At 45.7% G+C, this 12146-nt stretch overlaps 1 protein-coding gene across 5 annotated transcripts in view; it reads left to right on the top strand.

The window, feature by feature from the left end:
* The window catches only part of Fnip2 (folliculin interacting protein 2), a 116417-nt gene extending 107862 nt beyond the window's left edge, over positions 1 to 8555 (top strand). For 4 of the 5 annotated variants that reach the window (XM_036190109.1, XM_036190108.1, XM_036190110.1 and 1 more), the window contains 3 exons: positions 808 to 1008; positions 4598 to 4713; positions 7145 to 8555. In XM_036190109.1, coding sequence (XP_036046002.1) covers positions 808 to 1008; positions 4598 to 4713; positions 7145 to 7223 — 396 coding nt within the window. In that variant the 3' untranslated portion in view covers positions 7224 to 8555. The remainder of the gene's footprint in view (positions 1 to 807; positions 1009 to 4597; positions 4714 to 7144) is intronic. The other variant, XM_036190113.1, reaches the window with a different exon arrangement.
* The last annotated feature ends 3591 nt before the right edge of the window (positions 8556 to 12146 follow it).

Raw genomic sequence — 12146 nt, 5'->3', positions numbered from 1 at the left:
TGTGTGCTGCCTGGCAGGTGCTGGAGACCAAACGCCAGTCCTTTAGAAGAGCAGAAAGTTCTCTTAAGCCATTTCCCCAGCCCTGCCTACCTTGTTTTGTGAGACAGGGTCTCACACTAGGACCAGGCACTCACCAGTTAGGCTAGGCTGGCTGGCTGGCCAGTGTCCCAAGGATACTTCTTTTTCTACCTCCCCAGGGCTGGGATTCTAAGTGTACACCACCATCCCTGCTATTTTTTTTTAATATGCATTCTGCTCATACAAGACTGAGCTGTCTCCCCAACCCCTAGAGGGTATAATGTTATCTTGACTAATCTTGTTATTGGAGAAATGGAAATGGGATCCTCTGCCTTATGTTGATTTTCCTCATTCTAAACAATACAGTCTTTCTTAAAGGTTGGAAATGTGGAGAAAATATGTCCTTTTACTTATCTATGAACTCTTTAGTGCCTTCATATTTTTATGAAAGTGACTTTAAGAAAAAATGTCATTTTAACCAGGTTTTTAGAAAAATTATTAACTTACTTGGGGTATGTATGTATGTACACACACATATATATATAGCACAGCACATTTGGGGGTCAGAGGACAGCTTCAAACTGTCTCCCACATGGGTCCCAGGACTGAACTTGGGTCGCCAGGCTCTACTCTCTGAGCCACCTCTCAGCTCCTAGCTAATTGGTCTAAGTGCTGCTTCAGCAGCACACCTTTCAGGGTAGCCGTGAAGCTCTGCACTTCTGCAGTGTGTGCACAAAACACTGTCCATTCTGAGCTGGAGAGGACTGACCCACTGCGTCTCTCTTTCAGCACCCAGTGCTTGATGAGCCCATAGCCGAGGCCGTCTGTATCATTGCAGACACAGACAAATGGACTGTCCAGGTGGCCACGAGTCAGAGGAAAGTGATGGACGCCATGAAGCTGGGCCAGGATGTCTTGGTCTCTAATCAGGTGTCCTGTTTACTGCAGTCCATTTTACAGCTCTATAAGCTTCACCTTCCTGCCGACTTCGTAAGTATTTGGTCTCTTACCATCAAAAAACGTAATTAAAAGATAACTTCTATTCACTGTTTTGATGATAAATATCACAAATTCAGCTTGTTTTGCAATATAGTGAAGGATAGTATTAAAGAAAAGTGGAACATTCATCATCAAAGCCACGGACAGGGTAGCGCTCTGATGGGGCAGAGGACAGTGTCGTCTGAAAAAGCAGATAGGAAAGTAGATTAGGGGGAACTGAGCCTAAAAGGAAATTTAAAACCCTTCGTCAGGGAACTTACAGACCCGAGGCAGGCCAGTTTCTGAGGGGACTGTAGTTTCTTCTGTTTTGTGAGCGTCCTCCCAGTCCCTCACAGGTGAATGGAAACCATTCAAATTTGAGAGAACTTGGTAGAGAACTTAAAACGTGCCGTCGCCAGTTGTTCCTTTCCAAGTGGGATCTATGATCACTTTTGTAACATTTTAAGCAAAAACTAAAAACAGCCTAGAAAGTCCTAGAAAATTATTGCCAGTGCTCCGATAGCCAGTGGGACGTACATAGCAATCCCTTTTGATACATGGTAAGTGTACAGAGAGGTTGAAAGAGGTAGTCAGAGAGTGAGAAAGAAAAGTTCCACAAGGAGAGGAGCGGAAGACACGTAGCGAAGTAGCCAGGCTGTGCTGGCCTTGGGGTCACAGGCTGTGGAAGTGCTGGCCTTTCCTGCTTCCTCCCCTTCTGTGCAGGGGTTTACTCTGTGCAGCCAAGCCTGAGTTCAGAAGCCTGTCACCCTCCTTGTCTCAGGAAACGGCACAGAACTGTTTAACAGCCAGACAGGAAGCTGGGGGTCGGCTAGTATGCGGATTCCCAGTTCTCCGGTCCTCTGTCTATCCTCAGTTGCACCACTCTCCACACTGTGAAGGCTCTGATGCAGGTGTTCTGAGGGATGGTCGGGAAAGCACTGTAGCAGAGGAGGAAGACCTGGGGCTTCCCTGGGTGTCACTTCTGTGGTGACCGAGTCTGAGTGTCTCCGGAGTTGAGGTTTCTGGTTTGCAGCATGAAGATGGTACACGCCTGTGAGGATGCTCTGAGAACCAGAGAAGGTGCTACTTTTCAGACTGGCCACACCAGCACAGGGGGCTATAAAAGCCACTTAGCCTATCCATGAGTGGGCAGGAGAGGCAATTCCAGTTCTACTTAGGGGCCATGTAACCTCTCAGAGCCTCCATTTCTTCATCTGTACATCTGGAGGAACCTAGAATCTGCTTCAGGCTGGGTGCTGGTGGCTCAGGCCTTTAGTCCCAGCACTTGGGAGGCAGAGGCAGGCGGATCTCTGTGAGTTGGAGGACAGCCTGGTCTATAGAGTGAGTTTCAGGACAGCTAAGCTAAGAGAAACCTTATCTTGAAAAACCAAAAAGAACCTGCGTCATATGCTTAGGAAAATTAGTTAATACATGTGAAGCACTTGGAATAGTAGTGAACAGGTATTTATTGGTATGTGTCAGTGACAGACAATATTGATGGTGTAAAAACTGGCAATGCCTTTCGTATAAGTCTTCATTTGGCCCTTCACCGAAGCGTGCTCTTGCAGGATGTCGGTCCCCAGGGGTAGCAGAAGTTCTCAGGGCTGTTACGATCTTCTTTTCTCCTAGAAACACTCTGATTTTTTCTTACTCTGGGGCTTGAGTTTCCTTTTCTGTAAGGGAAGGGGAGGAGACATTAGACCCCCATGGTGGTTTGCTGCTGTCTTTCCAGATGCTGACGCTGGGTTCTCTAAGACATTGTTCTCACTGTCTGACATCTTAGCTGTCAAAGCAATAAGTTTGTCAAAGCAAGAAGATAATGTTTGCTTCATCTGGTAGAGATATACATAACTACTTAGTAATACATGAATGCCTTGCATAACCCGGCAGAGCCAAGATCCAAGAGAACTCCATCTAAGCATGGCTCACGTGAAAATACACCAGAGACTCATATACAGAAGAAAATAACTCAAATTTTAAAGTTGAAATGTTATCCTCTCAGGAGTAAATCCTACAAAGAAGGGGGAACCACTGCACATAATCCTATTTGATTATGAAGCTTTAAAAAACAAGTTTTTGTAAATGTATTTTTTCCTACATTCAGCGTATATTTCTAGACCCAACAGTGCATCGTGCATTTTTTCCTGTGGACTGAAAACACTATACACAAACCACTTTTAGGCATGAAGAATTCAATATAATTTGAATGTTTCTTGGTATCTTGTAACTCTTATTTAAAAACTTTGGATTTCACTCCACAACAAACCAAAACTCGGTAGGCAATCCCTATGCCGCTTACCTCTGCTTACTTGGGGAACGTTTCTGAGAAGATTGGTGTCATCCCCTGCCTTGAGTAGTACTCATGGGCAGTTCTGGCTCCTCCCAGCATAGTGCGCCTAAGATGCTAGCCAGTGAGGAACTGAACAGTGTCCACACCTCACCGATACTTTCCCCTGTCACTGATCAGCCCAGACGGACAGAATCCACATGCATCTGTTAATCTTTTTACCTTGCACATAAGAGGCCTAATGGTCTAGAAGGAAATTATGCATGATGGAATTACCCTCCCAAAGCCATTGGGTGTCTCTCAGAGACTTTGGGGCCACTGTCTGCCAAATGCAAAAGCCTTTGCCACTGGTGAAAGACACAAATGGATGGCCACAGTTCTCTAACCGAAGGTAAACACAGTTGCAAGGGAGAAGGTATCCCCAAAATAATTGTCTCCTTTTGCTATTAAAGACCTAGTTAAAGAATACTCTCAAAAGCAAAATAGAAGTCTGAAGTGACCTTGTTCCAGTCATTCTGCTTCTGGGAATATATTTATGCCAGAAAAATCTGAGGTACAGAAAGAAAACAAGAACGAAAACATTCTTTACAAAATTATAGCCCAAATGTAGATTGCCTCATGGTTAAGTAAACAATAGTAAGTTAACATTCTTTAGAGCATTAGCCACAAAAATGGTACAGTAAGGCATTCTTAAATATGAGATTATTGGTAAGTTTCTTAACAAGAAATTTTGTGAACAAAGACATAAAGATGAGTACAAAAATCTACTTTTCAACCCAGAGCTCACTGGTCAGTAGGGTTTTGATACATGTAGGAGGAATATGGCTTTCAAGAGAGCTAAAATGCTGATGGTGTTGACTCCCAGACTGGTTCCAAGAATAAAGAGTTGACAGTTTAAAAGCCAAAAAGATAGGGATTATAGAATGATTTCAACTCTGTAAAATGTTTTTCTTTAAAGATACTAGAATGGTATTATATAAAAATGTTAGCCGGGCGGTGGTGGCGCACATCTTTAATCCCAGCACTGCCAGGCGGATCTCTGTGAGTTCGAGGCCAGCCTGGTCTCCAAAGCGAGTTCCAGGAAAGGCGCAAAGCTACACAGAGAAACCCTGTCTCAGAAAAAAAAAAAAAAAAAAGACAAAAAAAAATGTTAATAGTCATTTTATGAAAAACTTAAGCTGGTAGTTTGGGGGTTTATTTGAAAAGGGGGTTATTATAGCTGTCTGTGTAGAAATGAAGGAGAAGCCCAACTCCTGAAGGTTCCCGGCAGATGCTGAAATTGTAGTCCTCATTGTGAATGTGTTGACTTTGCAGTGCATCATGCATCTGGAAGATAGACTACAGGAGATGTACCTTAAAAGTAAAATGCTTTCCGAGTATCTCCGGGGACACACACGTGTGCACGTGAAAGAACTGAGTGTGGTGCTGGGGTGAGTTCTGTGAAGGGCTGACCTTTGTCCCAGGTGTATGGGCCATGGTCTCTCTCTCTCTACACACACACACACACACACACACACACACACACACACACACACACACAGAGCTTACTGGCCTGTGCCACTCTATACCTACAGGATCAGTAACTCTTGGTGTGCCAGGTCACTCAGGTGTGTGCCCATGCTGCTCCCCGGTGAATGGCCGGGTGTAGGCTGGAGCAACATTTGATCTCACTCTGCCTCTTCATCTCTAGTGACACAGTAACGATGCAAAAGTCACAAGCTGTCAGGGGTAGTGGCAGCTTGTCTCATATGGTGGAGGAAGTGGGAGGCACTTCCTGTGGACCTCCTGGGTTCACCCCACCCAAGAGGATGCTTATTCATTACTAAGGATGCCTGCCATCTTCTGAGGGCATTTGCCACACTTTCTCTACAAGAAATTCTGACTCGATTCATTTTAATTTCCAGTATAGAAATAACAAAGATTACACTTATGAGGAATTTCCCCCCCCATATCCCTGAGGGTGATTCTGCTAACTTGCAATAAGAAAATACTATGTCTATAATGTCAACCTTAATTTTCTACTAAGCCTGATAAGGTTTTGTTTTGCTTTTTGAATGAGTTGTTTGTTTTTGAGATGGGGTATCACTTTGTAGCCTTATGCTGGCCTTAAATTCAGGATCCTTTGGCTTCAGTCTGTCTACTGCTAGGATTACAAGCATGTGCCACCATGTCTCCTCTCAAAGTTTTAGTATTATTACTATTTTATTATTTATTCTTGTGTGTGTGTGTGCACTTGCACGCCACGTGTGTGCAGGTGCGTTTGGAGGCCAGAAGAGAGGGGTATCTAATCCCTGAAGCTGGAGTTACAGGCAGTTATCAACCGCCTGACCTAGGTGCTGGGACTGAACTCCAGTCTTGGAGGAGCAGCATGTGCTCTTAACTGCTAAGCCATGTCCAGCCCTTACAGTATTGGTTAAATCATTAGGCTTTGAATTCTTGTCAGATTTTCTGTCTTTTACAGCTAGATGTGACAGAGCAGTGACTGAGACAATAGGAAGAGCTGTGTTGCTGTGAAGAGACACCATGACCAAGGCAACTCTTATAAAGGAAAGCATTTAATGGGGCTGGCTTACAGTTCCAGAGGATTAGTCCATTATCATCATGGCAGGGAGCATGGTGTTGGAGCAGTAGCCGATCAGTAGTCGAAGAGACTAGGCCTGGCATGAGCCTTCAAGACCTCAAAGCCCATCCCCAGTGACACACCTCCTCCAACAAGCCTACTCCTCCTACTCCTACTCCTCCTAATCCTTTCAAACAGCGCCACTCTGGTGACCACACATTCAAATATATGAGGCTTTGGGGGCTGTTCTTATTCAGACCACCACACCTGTCATGCATCCTTTTGTGGTAATTCATTTAAAAATATTTTCTTCTTTGGAGGCATTGAGCTTTTGCTGTTAACTTGCAAGGTACTTCAGCTGTTCAGCTGTTTTCCCTTCTTAGCCTCACAGGGTAATCCTGCCTCAGATTTCCCATTGCTAGATCCGGTCCTGTGGTTAAAGGACTAGGTCCTACTCTCTGACTGTGACAAGAGGCCGTCTTAGAAAAAAAAAGTTTAATTTTGAGAGAAACTGTTAGGATATATTCCACAGATTGAAACTCTCCACTTCTTTCCCTCCCACAACACACGACAGGACTTTGCCATAAACCATATCGCGCCCACTGTGCTGTAAGAGGCAGCCCACACTGTGTCCGTCCATCAGAAGCCATGACACCTCTCACTAGATTTCCTTTGTCCTTGGCACACTGTGGCTCAGCTGCCCAGTAAGTCACAGAACCATTGTTTGAAGAACCTGCCTTGTCGTTTCTGATTTGAGTTTAGGTGCAAACACAGCGTGCCTGCAGGAGGAAGGCGATGCTGAGGAACCCACAAAGCACAACGTGACACTTGTCATGCAGGGAATAAGAAAGGTCACACTGGCCGAGCTGGATGTCCCCTGCTGCAGGAGCAACAGTCAATTCCCTACTCTCTAGCACTGTCCTCCTTCTGAAGCAGTGTCTTCTGGGAGGTCTTTTTATTTTCTCATCTTTTCCTCACACTTTTTCCTTACATTTTATTTATTTCGTGTATGCGTCTATGTGCAGGAGCATGCATGGGCCAGGGTGCATGAGTACCAGGACAGCTTGCAGAAGTCAGTTTTCTCCTTCAGCATGTAGGTCCCAGGGATAAACTCTGGTCATCAGCCTTGACAGCGAGTACTTTTACCAGCCGCCATCTTGCTGGCCCTCATTTACATTTTCATGAGTTTTAAAAGATGGTCTAGACTAGAAGCTGGTGCCTAGAAATAATACTTTCTTACGAAACGATGTGATTTTAAAATGCTATCCTTGGTTTTGTTTTGTTTTTTTTTCAACATGCAGGATTGAATCTAACGACCTGCCTCTGCTGACCGCGATTGCCAGTACTCATTCTCCTTACGTGGCGCAGATCCTCTTATAACCAACTTCAGGACAGTTCTTGGAAAAGAATCCGAAAGGAGTAAGCTCTCAGTGACGGCGAAGCTGCTGAAGCTGCTGAGGAGTGGCTGTCTCAACGGGAGCCTGTTTACTCGATGCAGTGGCAATTTGTGATTGTTCAGAGTTCTCCGAGCCACGGTTTCCCAGGAATCAAAAGAAAGTGACCTTTCTGGTGGGAGGCAAACGTAGGCACTACAGTCAAGCTAAGCAGACGCCCTCATGCTGTTGGGCAGAATATTGAGGGCTGACTTTGGAGTAGGGAGTAACCAGTGGAGAGAACATTCCAGAAGGAAAGTGCTGCCTGTTTAAGCATGAGAGAGCGTGAAGTGTCGCTCTGAGAAGAAGCTGTGGATTCCAGCTCGGAGCTCTCTTTACAGCCGGTGACGTGAAGAAAGCCACGTTGCGCCACCGCCTGCTCTGTGCACTGTTTGGCATCGGATGTGGAAGAGAGTGCTTTGGAGAGCCATGGTTTGCTGTGGTTCCCGCGCAGCCACAGGCGGGTCTGAGGGGTTGCTGGTGCAATAAAGCCCGGGAGTCGGTGTAGCGGCAGGGGCATCAGGTGCCGGGGACAGCATCGCCCTGTGCAGCCTCACACTGGGTCTCCAGCTTCCGTGTCTTCAGCCTCCGCCAGAACCTTTTACCAAAGTTGTTTCCATGAGCTCAGGCGAGCTCCCCAGCCCCAGCCTCTTCCTCCTGCTGGTCCACGCAGATGCCTGGCTCTGCTGTAAGGAGCATGGGCCTGCTGGGAAGGGAGCCCTGCAGCAGCTCTGACGGCGGCGGAAAGCAGGCAGCGTGGACGTTTACAAGCAATCCATGTGCGATCTCAGTTTTTACACGATCAGCTCTGCACTTTTATAGTATCCCTTTAATATTCCTTTAAAAACATCATTCCAGAAGTTGACTTGACCATTTATAAAACTGAACCAAGGTGAGGAACTGTAAAAGTCCCATTGGTCCTAAAGCCTAAATACCCTTAGATTACTGAGCTTAGAACAGTCTGTCCAAAGACTTTAAAAACAAAAAAATCTGATGTTTTAAAGACAGGAGCCAGTCAGGTCCAACACTGTCAGCCCCTCAGCCCTTCCCATGTGTCTCTGGTGTCTGAGTGTCTAGGGGCTCGAGCGACTTCATAGTTCATATCCTGATCCCTGTGACATGTTTGTCTCTCTTCATTACAAACACAAGTTAGTTGAGAGTATGTGCTCCCTGTGCTACTGAGGACCGATGCCTACATCATCTCTTAGTAGTCGGCCAGGGCATGGGCTCTCCCTCTTTCCTTCTCTCTCCTCTCCCTCCCCTTCCTCTTCTCCCTTTCTCTTCCCCCTCTCTCTTCCCCTCTCACTCTGCCTTCCTCGCTCTCACTTTCTGTGGTTTGTGAAAATAGATGGCGCCTCAAGGCACTTAAGATCTTTAATTTGCATTGTATGCATTTCACCAAATTGAGATGTCCCATTCTTGGAAGCACCTTCCCGTTTTCTGTTACCCGACATTTGAGTTGCTGTTTTCAATTGGCTGACTCCATAATGTCACCATTTGCCAGGGAAGCCCACCTGTGGTTCAGCTGTCTGCTCACTCGCTTTCCCTTGGTGTGGCTGAGCAGCCAAGCAGAGGTCAGAGCCTCCCACCCTGGCGGGCTTTAGTGTGCTTCCCTTCTTTCTCCTGGCTTCTCTCATTGACACGTGGACACTGCCTCATTCACCATCTTCCAGGTTTTGGGAAAAAAAATAACTCAATACAAAATCAGTTCAGTTCTCGAGTAGATACAGTAACGTGTCGCCAGCCAGACTTTGGGGAATTGAGCTGTCTGCAGGTGGATTCTCAGCCTCATGCATAAAAACTTAGCCCAGTCCTTCAAGTCCTGAAAAAACTAAACCTGCCTCTTACTCTCACGTTCCAAATTTCAGAAAAACAGCTGGTTGGGAAACTCTGGGCATGGGTCATGTAGAGGTGATTATCTCAGTACCTTCAGCCTCCACTCCTGCTACAGAGAAGGGCTTGCTGCTCCTCTCCTGGCTCCCAAGGTCTGGGATGTCCACGTTTTCTTTGTCTTAAATTCAGCCTCTTCTCAGAAGCAGAAAAACAACAAAGCATCTCATGGGCTTCCGTTGATGCACACCCACATCCTGCACCACTGATGGCTTTGGTTTGTCACAACTGAAGAGTCTACAAAGGGGCCCACCTTCTCCTAGGCCCAACTCAAGGGAAAACAAACTTTGTTTCAATAAAGAAATCTACCTCAGTTGACAGGATTCCACCCACCCTTAGGGTTTCTTCAGCTCCTAAGTCTCACCTGCTGAGTGTCTCTAAACAGCACCCTGCTTGTTCAGCTGAGCAGGCTAGTGAGGCACATGGAGCGGAAGTGTGTAAGTGTTCCTGTGATGACCTCTTTCTAGCATGTTGCAGTTTTCTATTTCATAAGTTGCTAAGTGATATGAATGTATAGGTAATTGTGTATGTTTTAAAAAATGACAATGAAAATTTAAGATGTAGCTTCCATACTTGTGCATAATTCCAAAGTATCTTATTTGATCAGTGTTACATAGCTTTTGTACAGCTTTAGTCCATTTTTCAGAGGTGTGCTGTTTTATACGGAATGTAACTCATCTTCTCCCATCTCATGGAGCTGCTGTTTACACATCACAACTTTTTAACTTACCGTATTTTACAGAATTAACTTTTTTGGAGGGAGGAAATTCCCCACTTGCTAAATGATACTAAATTGTTGTCTGGGCTTTTAAAATCGGGTCTTCGGATTTTATATACTAGTCTGTAGCTTTTCAGGTTCTTTGTTAGCTGGATGCACATAAAGAATATCAAAGGACCCTTAAATTCTTTAAAATGTCTGGAGTTTCCACCAGCACACACTCGGGTATTGTGTTCACGCATACTTTTCATCATTACATTGAAAAGGCCTGTAGCTTCTCTTAGTTAACGTGAACCAGTTTTTTGTTTTTTATTTTTACTGTGCTTGGTGGAGAGGACATTTTCTACAATTTTTGCCTAAAGCAGCCCCCTCTGAATGTTGATTTTTAAAATGTTAAAATTTGGTGAACATCTGGAACATGCGTTTGCATTGTGTTTAAATTTCAATGTTTTAAAAATGAGAAAATCCTGGGATGTATTATTATTGAACTTTCATTAAGAGAAATTTATAGGACTGTTTTTTAAATCAGTTGAATGGATACCCACGTCAGTGTGTGGAGATTTTTTCTTAAAACAACATTCATGTATTATTTTAATCCATTTTTCTGTGACATTTGGTGCAATAAACTTTTTGAATTTATCTTGCACATTTTCCTGGTGCTGCATGATTTGTTTGTTGCATTTAATCAAATACAGTCTTTAAATGACTTGTGGTGAATTGAGGTCATTATAGGTCGGTAACTTGGAAGTTCAGGGACGTTTTGGTTAGCACCCTGGTGAGTGACCAGACAGACCCCAGCACACTGTCAGGATTTGGGCCAAGCACATCAGGACACATGTCCTGGAGCCTGTGGAATGCCCCAGGGCCAGTCTGTGTAACCTTTAATTGCCCTACCTGACATTCATTGAAGTGATAAACCGGTTTTTAATGATCTAAGCTGAGAATTTGTGGTTTCTACCCGACGTCAGACCTGATGGTGTGTTGGAAATTCATCCTCCACAGCTGTAGCCTTCCTAAGACCAGGACACCAATACGGTGCATGCATGCCTGTCAGTCTGCAGCTGCAGCTCCTGCCTGCATGGAGGGAGCGCTTTGTACACACACAGGCATCTCTTTCAACCTAAGCTCCTGCTCCCAAACTCGAGTGTTTGAGCAGCATATCCAGGGGCCGGGGGATGGCTCAGTGGGTGCGGGGGGGGGGGGGGGGGAGGGCTTGCTGCCCAGCCTTAGGGTCTGAGTTAGAGCCCCGGGACCTGCATGGTGGCGGAATGAGAGAATGAATGACACCTCGCATGCTGATGGGGGGATTTCTGCCACAGCGTGACAGCTCCATGGCTCATCTTCAGCAGGACAAGACCCAGGCAATTGTGTGATACTTATCCACCTGGGCACCAGCATGCTTATCACCAGCTGGTTTTGTGGCAGGAGAAAGAATCTTGGTGGGTTTTTTTTGTTTGTTTTTCTTTAGCCTGGGATTCAGTAGCTGAGCGCCTCCTTGCAACAGAGCAGATTAGGAGCATCCGCTGACCCCTTCCTCCAGGACAGAGCTCGGACTACGGTGGGGCTTCCCCTTCTCGTAGTTGGCGACATGGGCCTTCCCCTTTGTAGCTGTGCATGGGCCCCCAGCCTTTTTGGCTGCAGTGACTTCTCAGTGTCCCTTCTCAGCTCTCTTGTTCTCAATCTACCCTTCGAGCTGGAAAAGAACAAAGTTCCCAGCTTCTGTGTATAAGCGATCTTGAAGCCGTTTTAAAGCATGCCTTTTAAAAGAGGCGTGTGCACATACAACACAGTCTGTATTCCCCTTTGGTCTCCTACTGCCTAGATGCTGTATCATTTAATCCTCACAACTGGCTGAGATGGGTACTGTGATCGTGGACTTCATGTGTTGTGGGGTGTTTACCCACCAACCGCACAGTTGAGTGTGAGCAGCAGGAAGTATTAGAAGGATTTAGAATATGGAGATAAACAGAAAATAAAGGATTGCCTAAAGAGGCCCTGGAACCTATTCCAATGGGCCCTGACTGTCTCTGCCCCAGGGTATTTATAGAGACACCAAGGGGTGGAACAAAAGACCTCCCCCAGCACAGCCAAGTACAGACCATTTCAGACACCTGCACTCAGGCCTGTGGCCCTAATCATTCTCCATGCGGACCTGCTGGGTAAAGCCACGAGGAACCTGAAAATGGGCTCCCACATAAGCCATTCTGCTCAGATTCTTGGTCAAATGCCAATATCGCTCATGCTGAGGGTATTTTTTTTTAA

This window comes from Onychomys torridus, chromosome 6 (genome assembly GCF_903995425.1).
Source record: "Onychomys torridus chromosome 6, mOncTor1.1, whole genome shotgun sequence".
In the NCBI taxonomy this organism is placed as follows: Eukaryota; Metazoa; Chordata; class Mammalia; order Rodentia; family Cricetidae; genus Onychomys; species Onychomys torridus.
The sequence above is the reverse complement of the archived record's forward strand: the minus strand, read 5'-3'. Positions and strand labels throughout refer to the sequence as shown.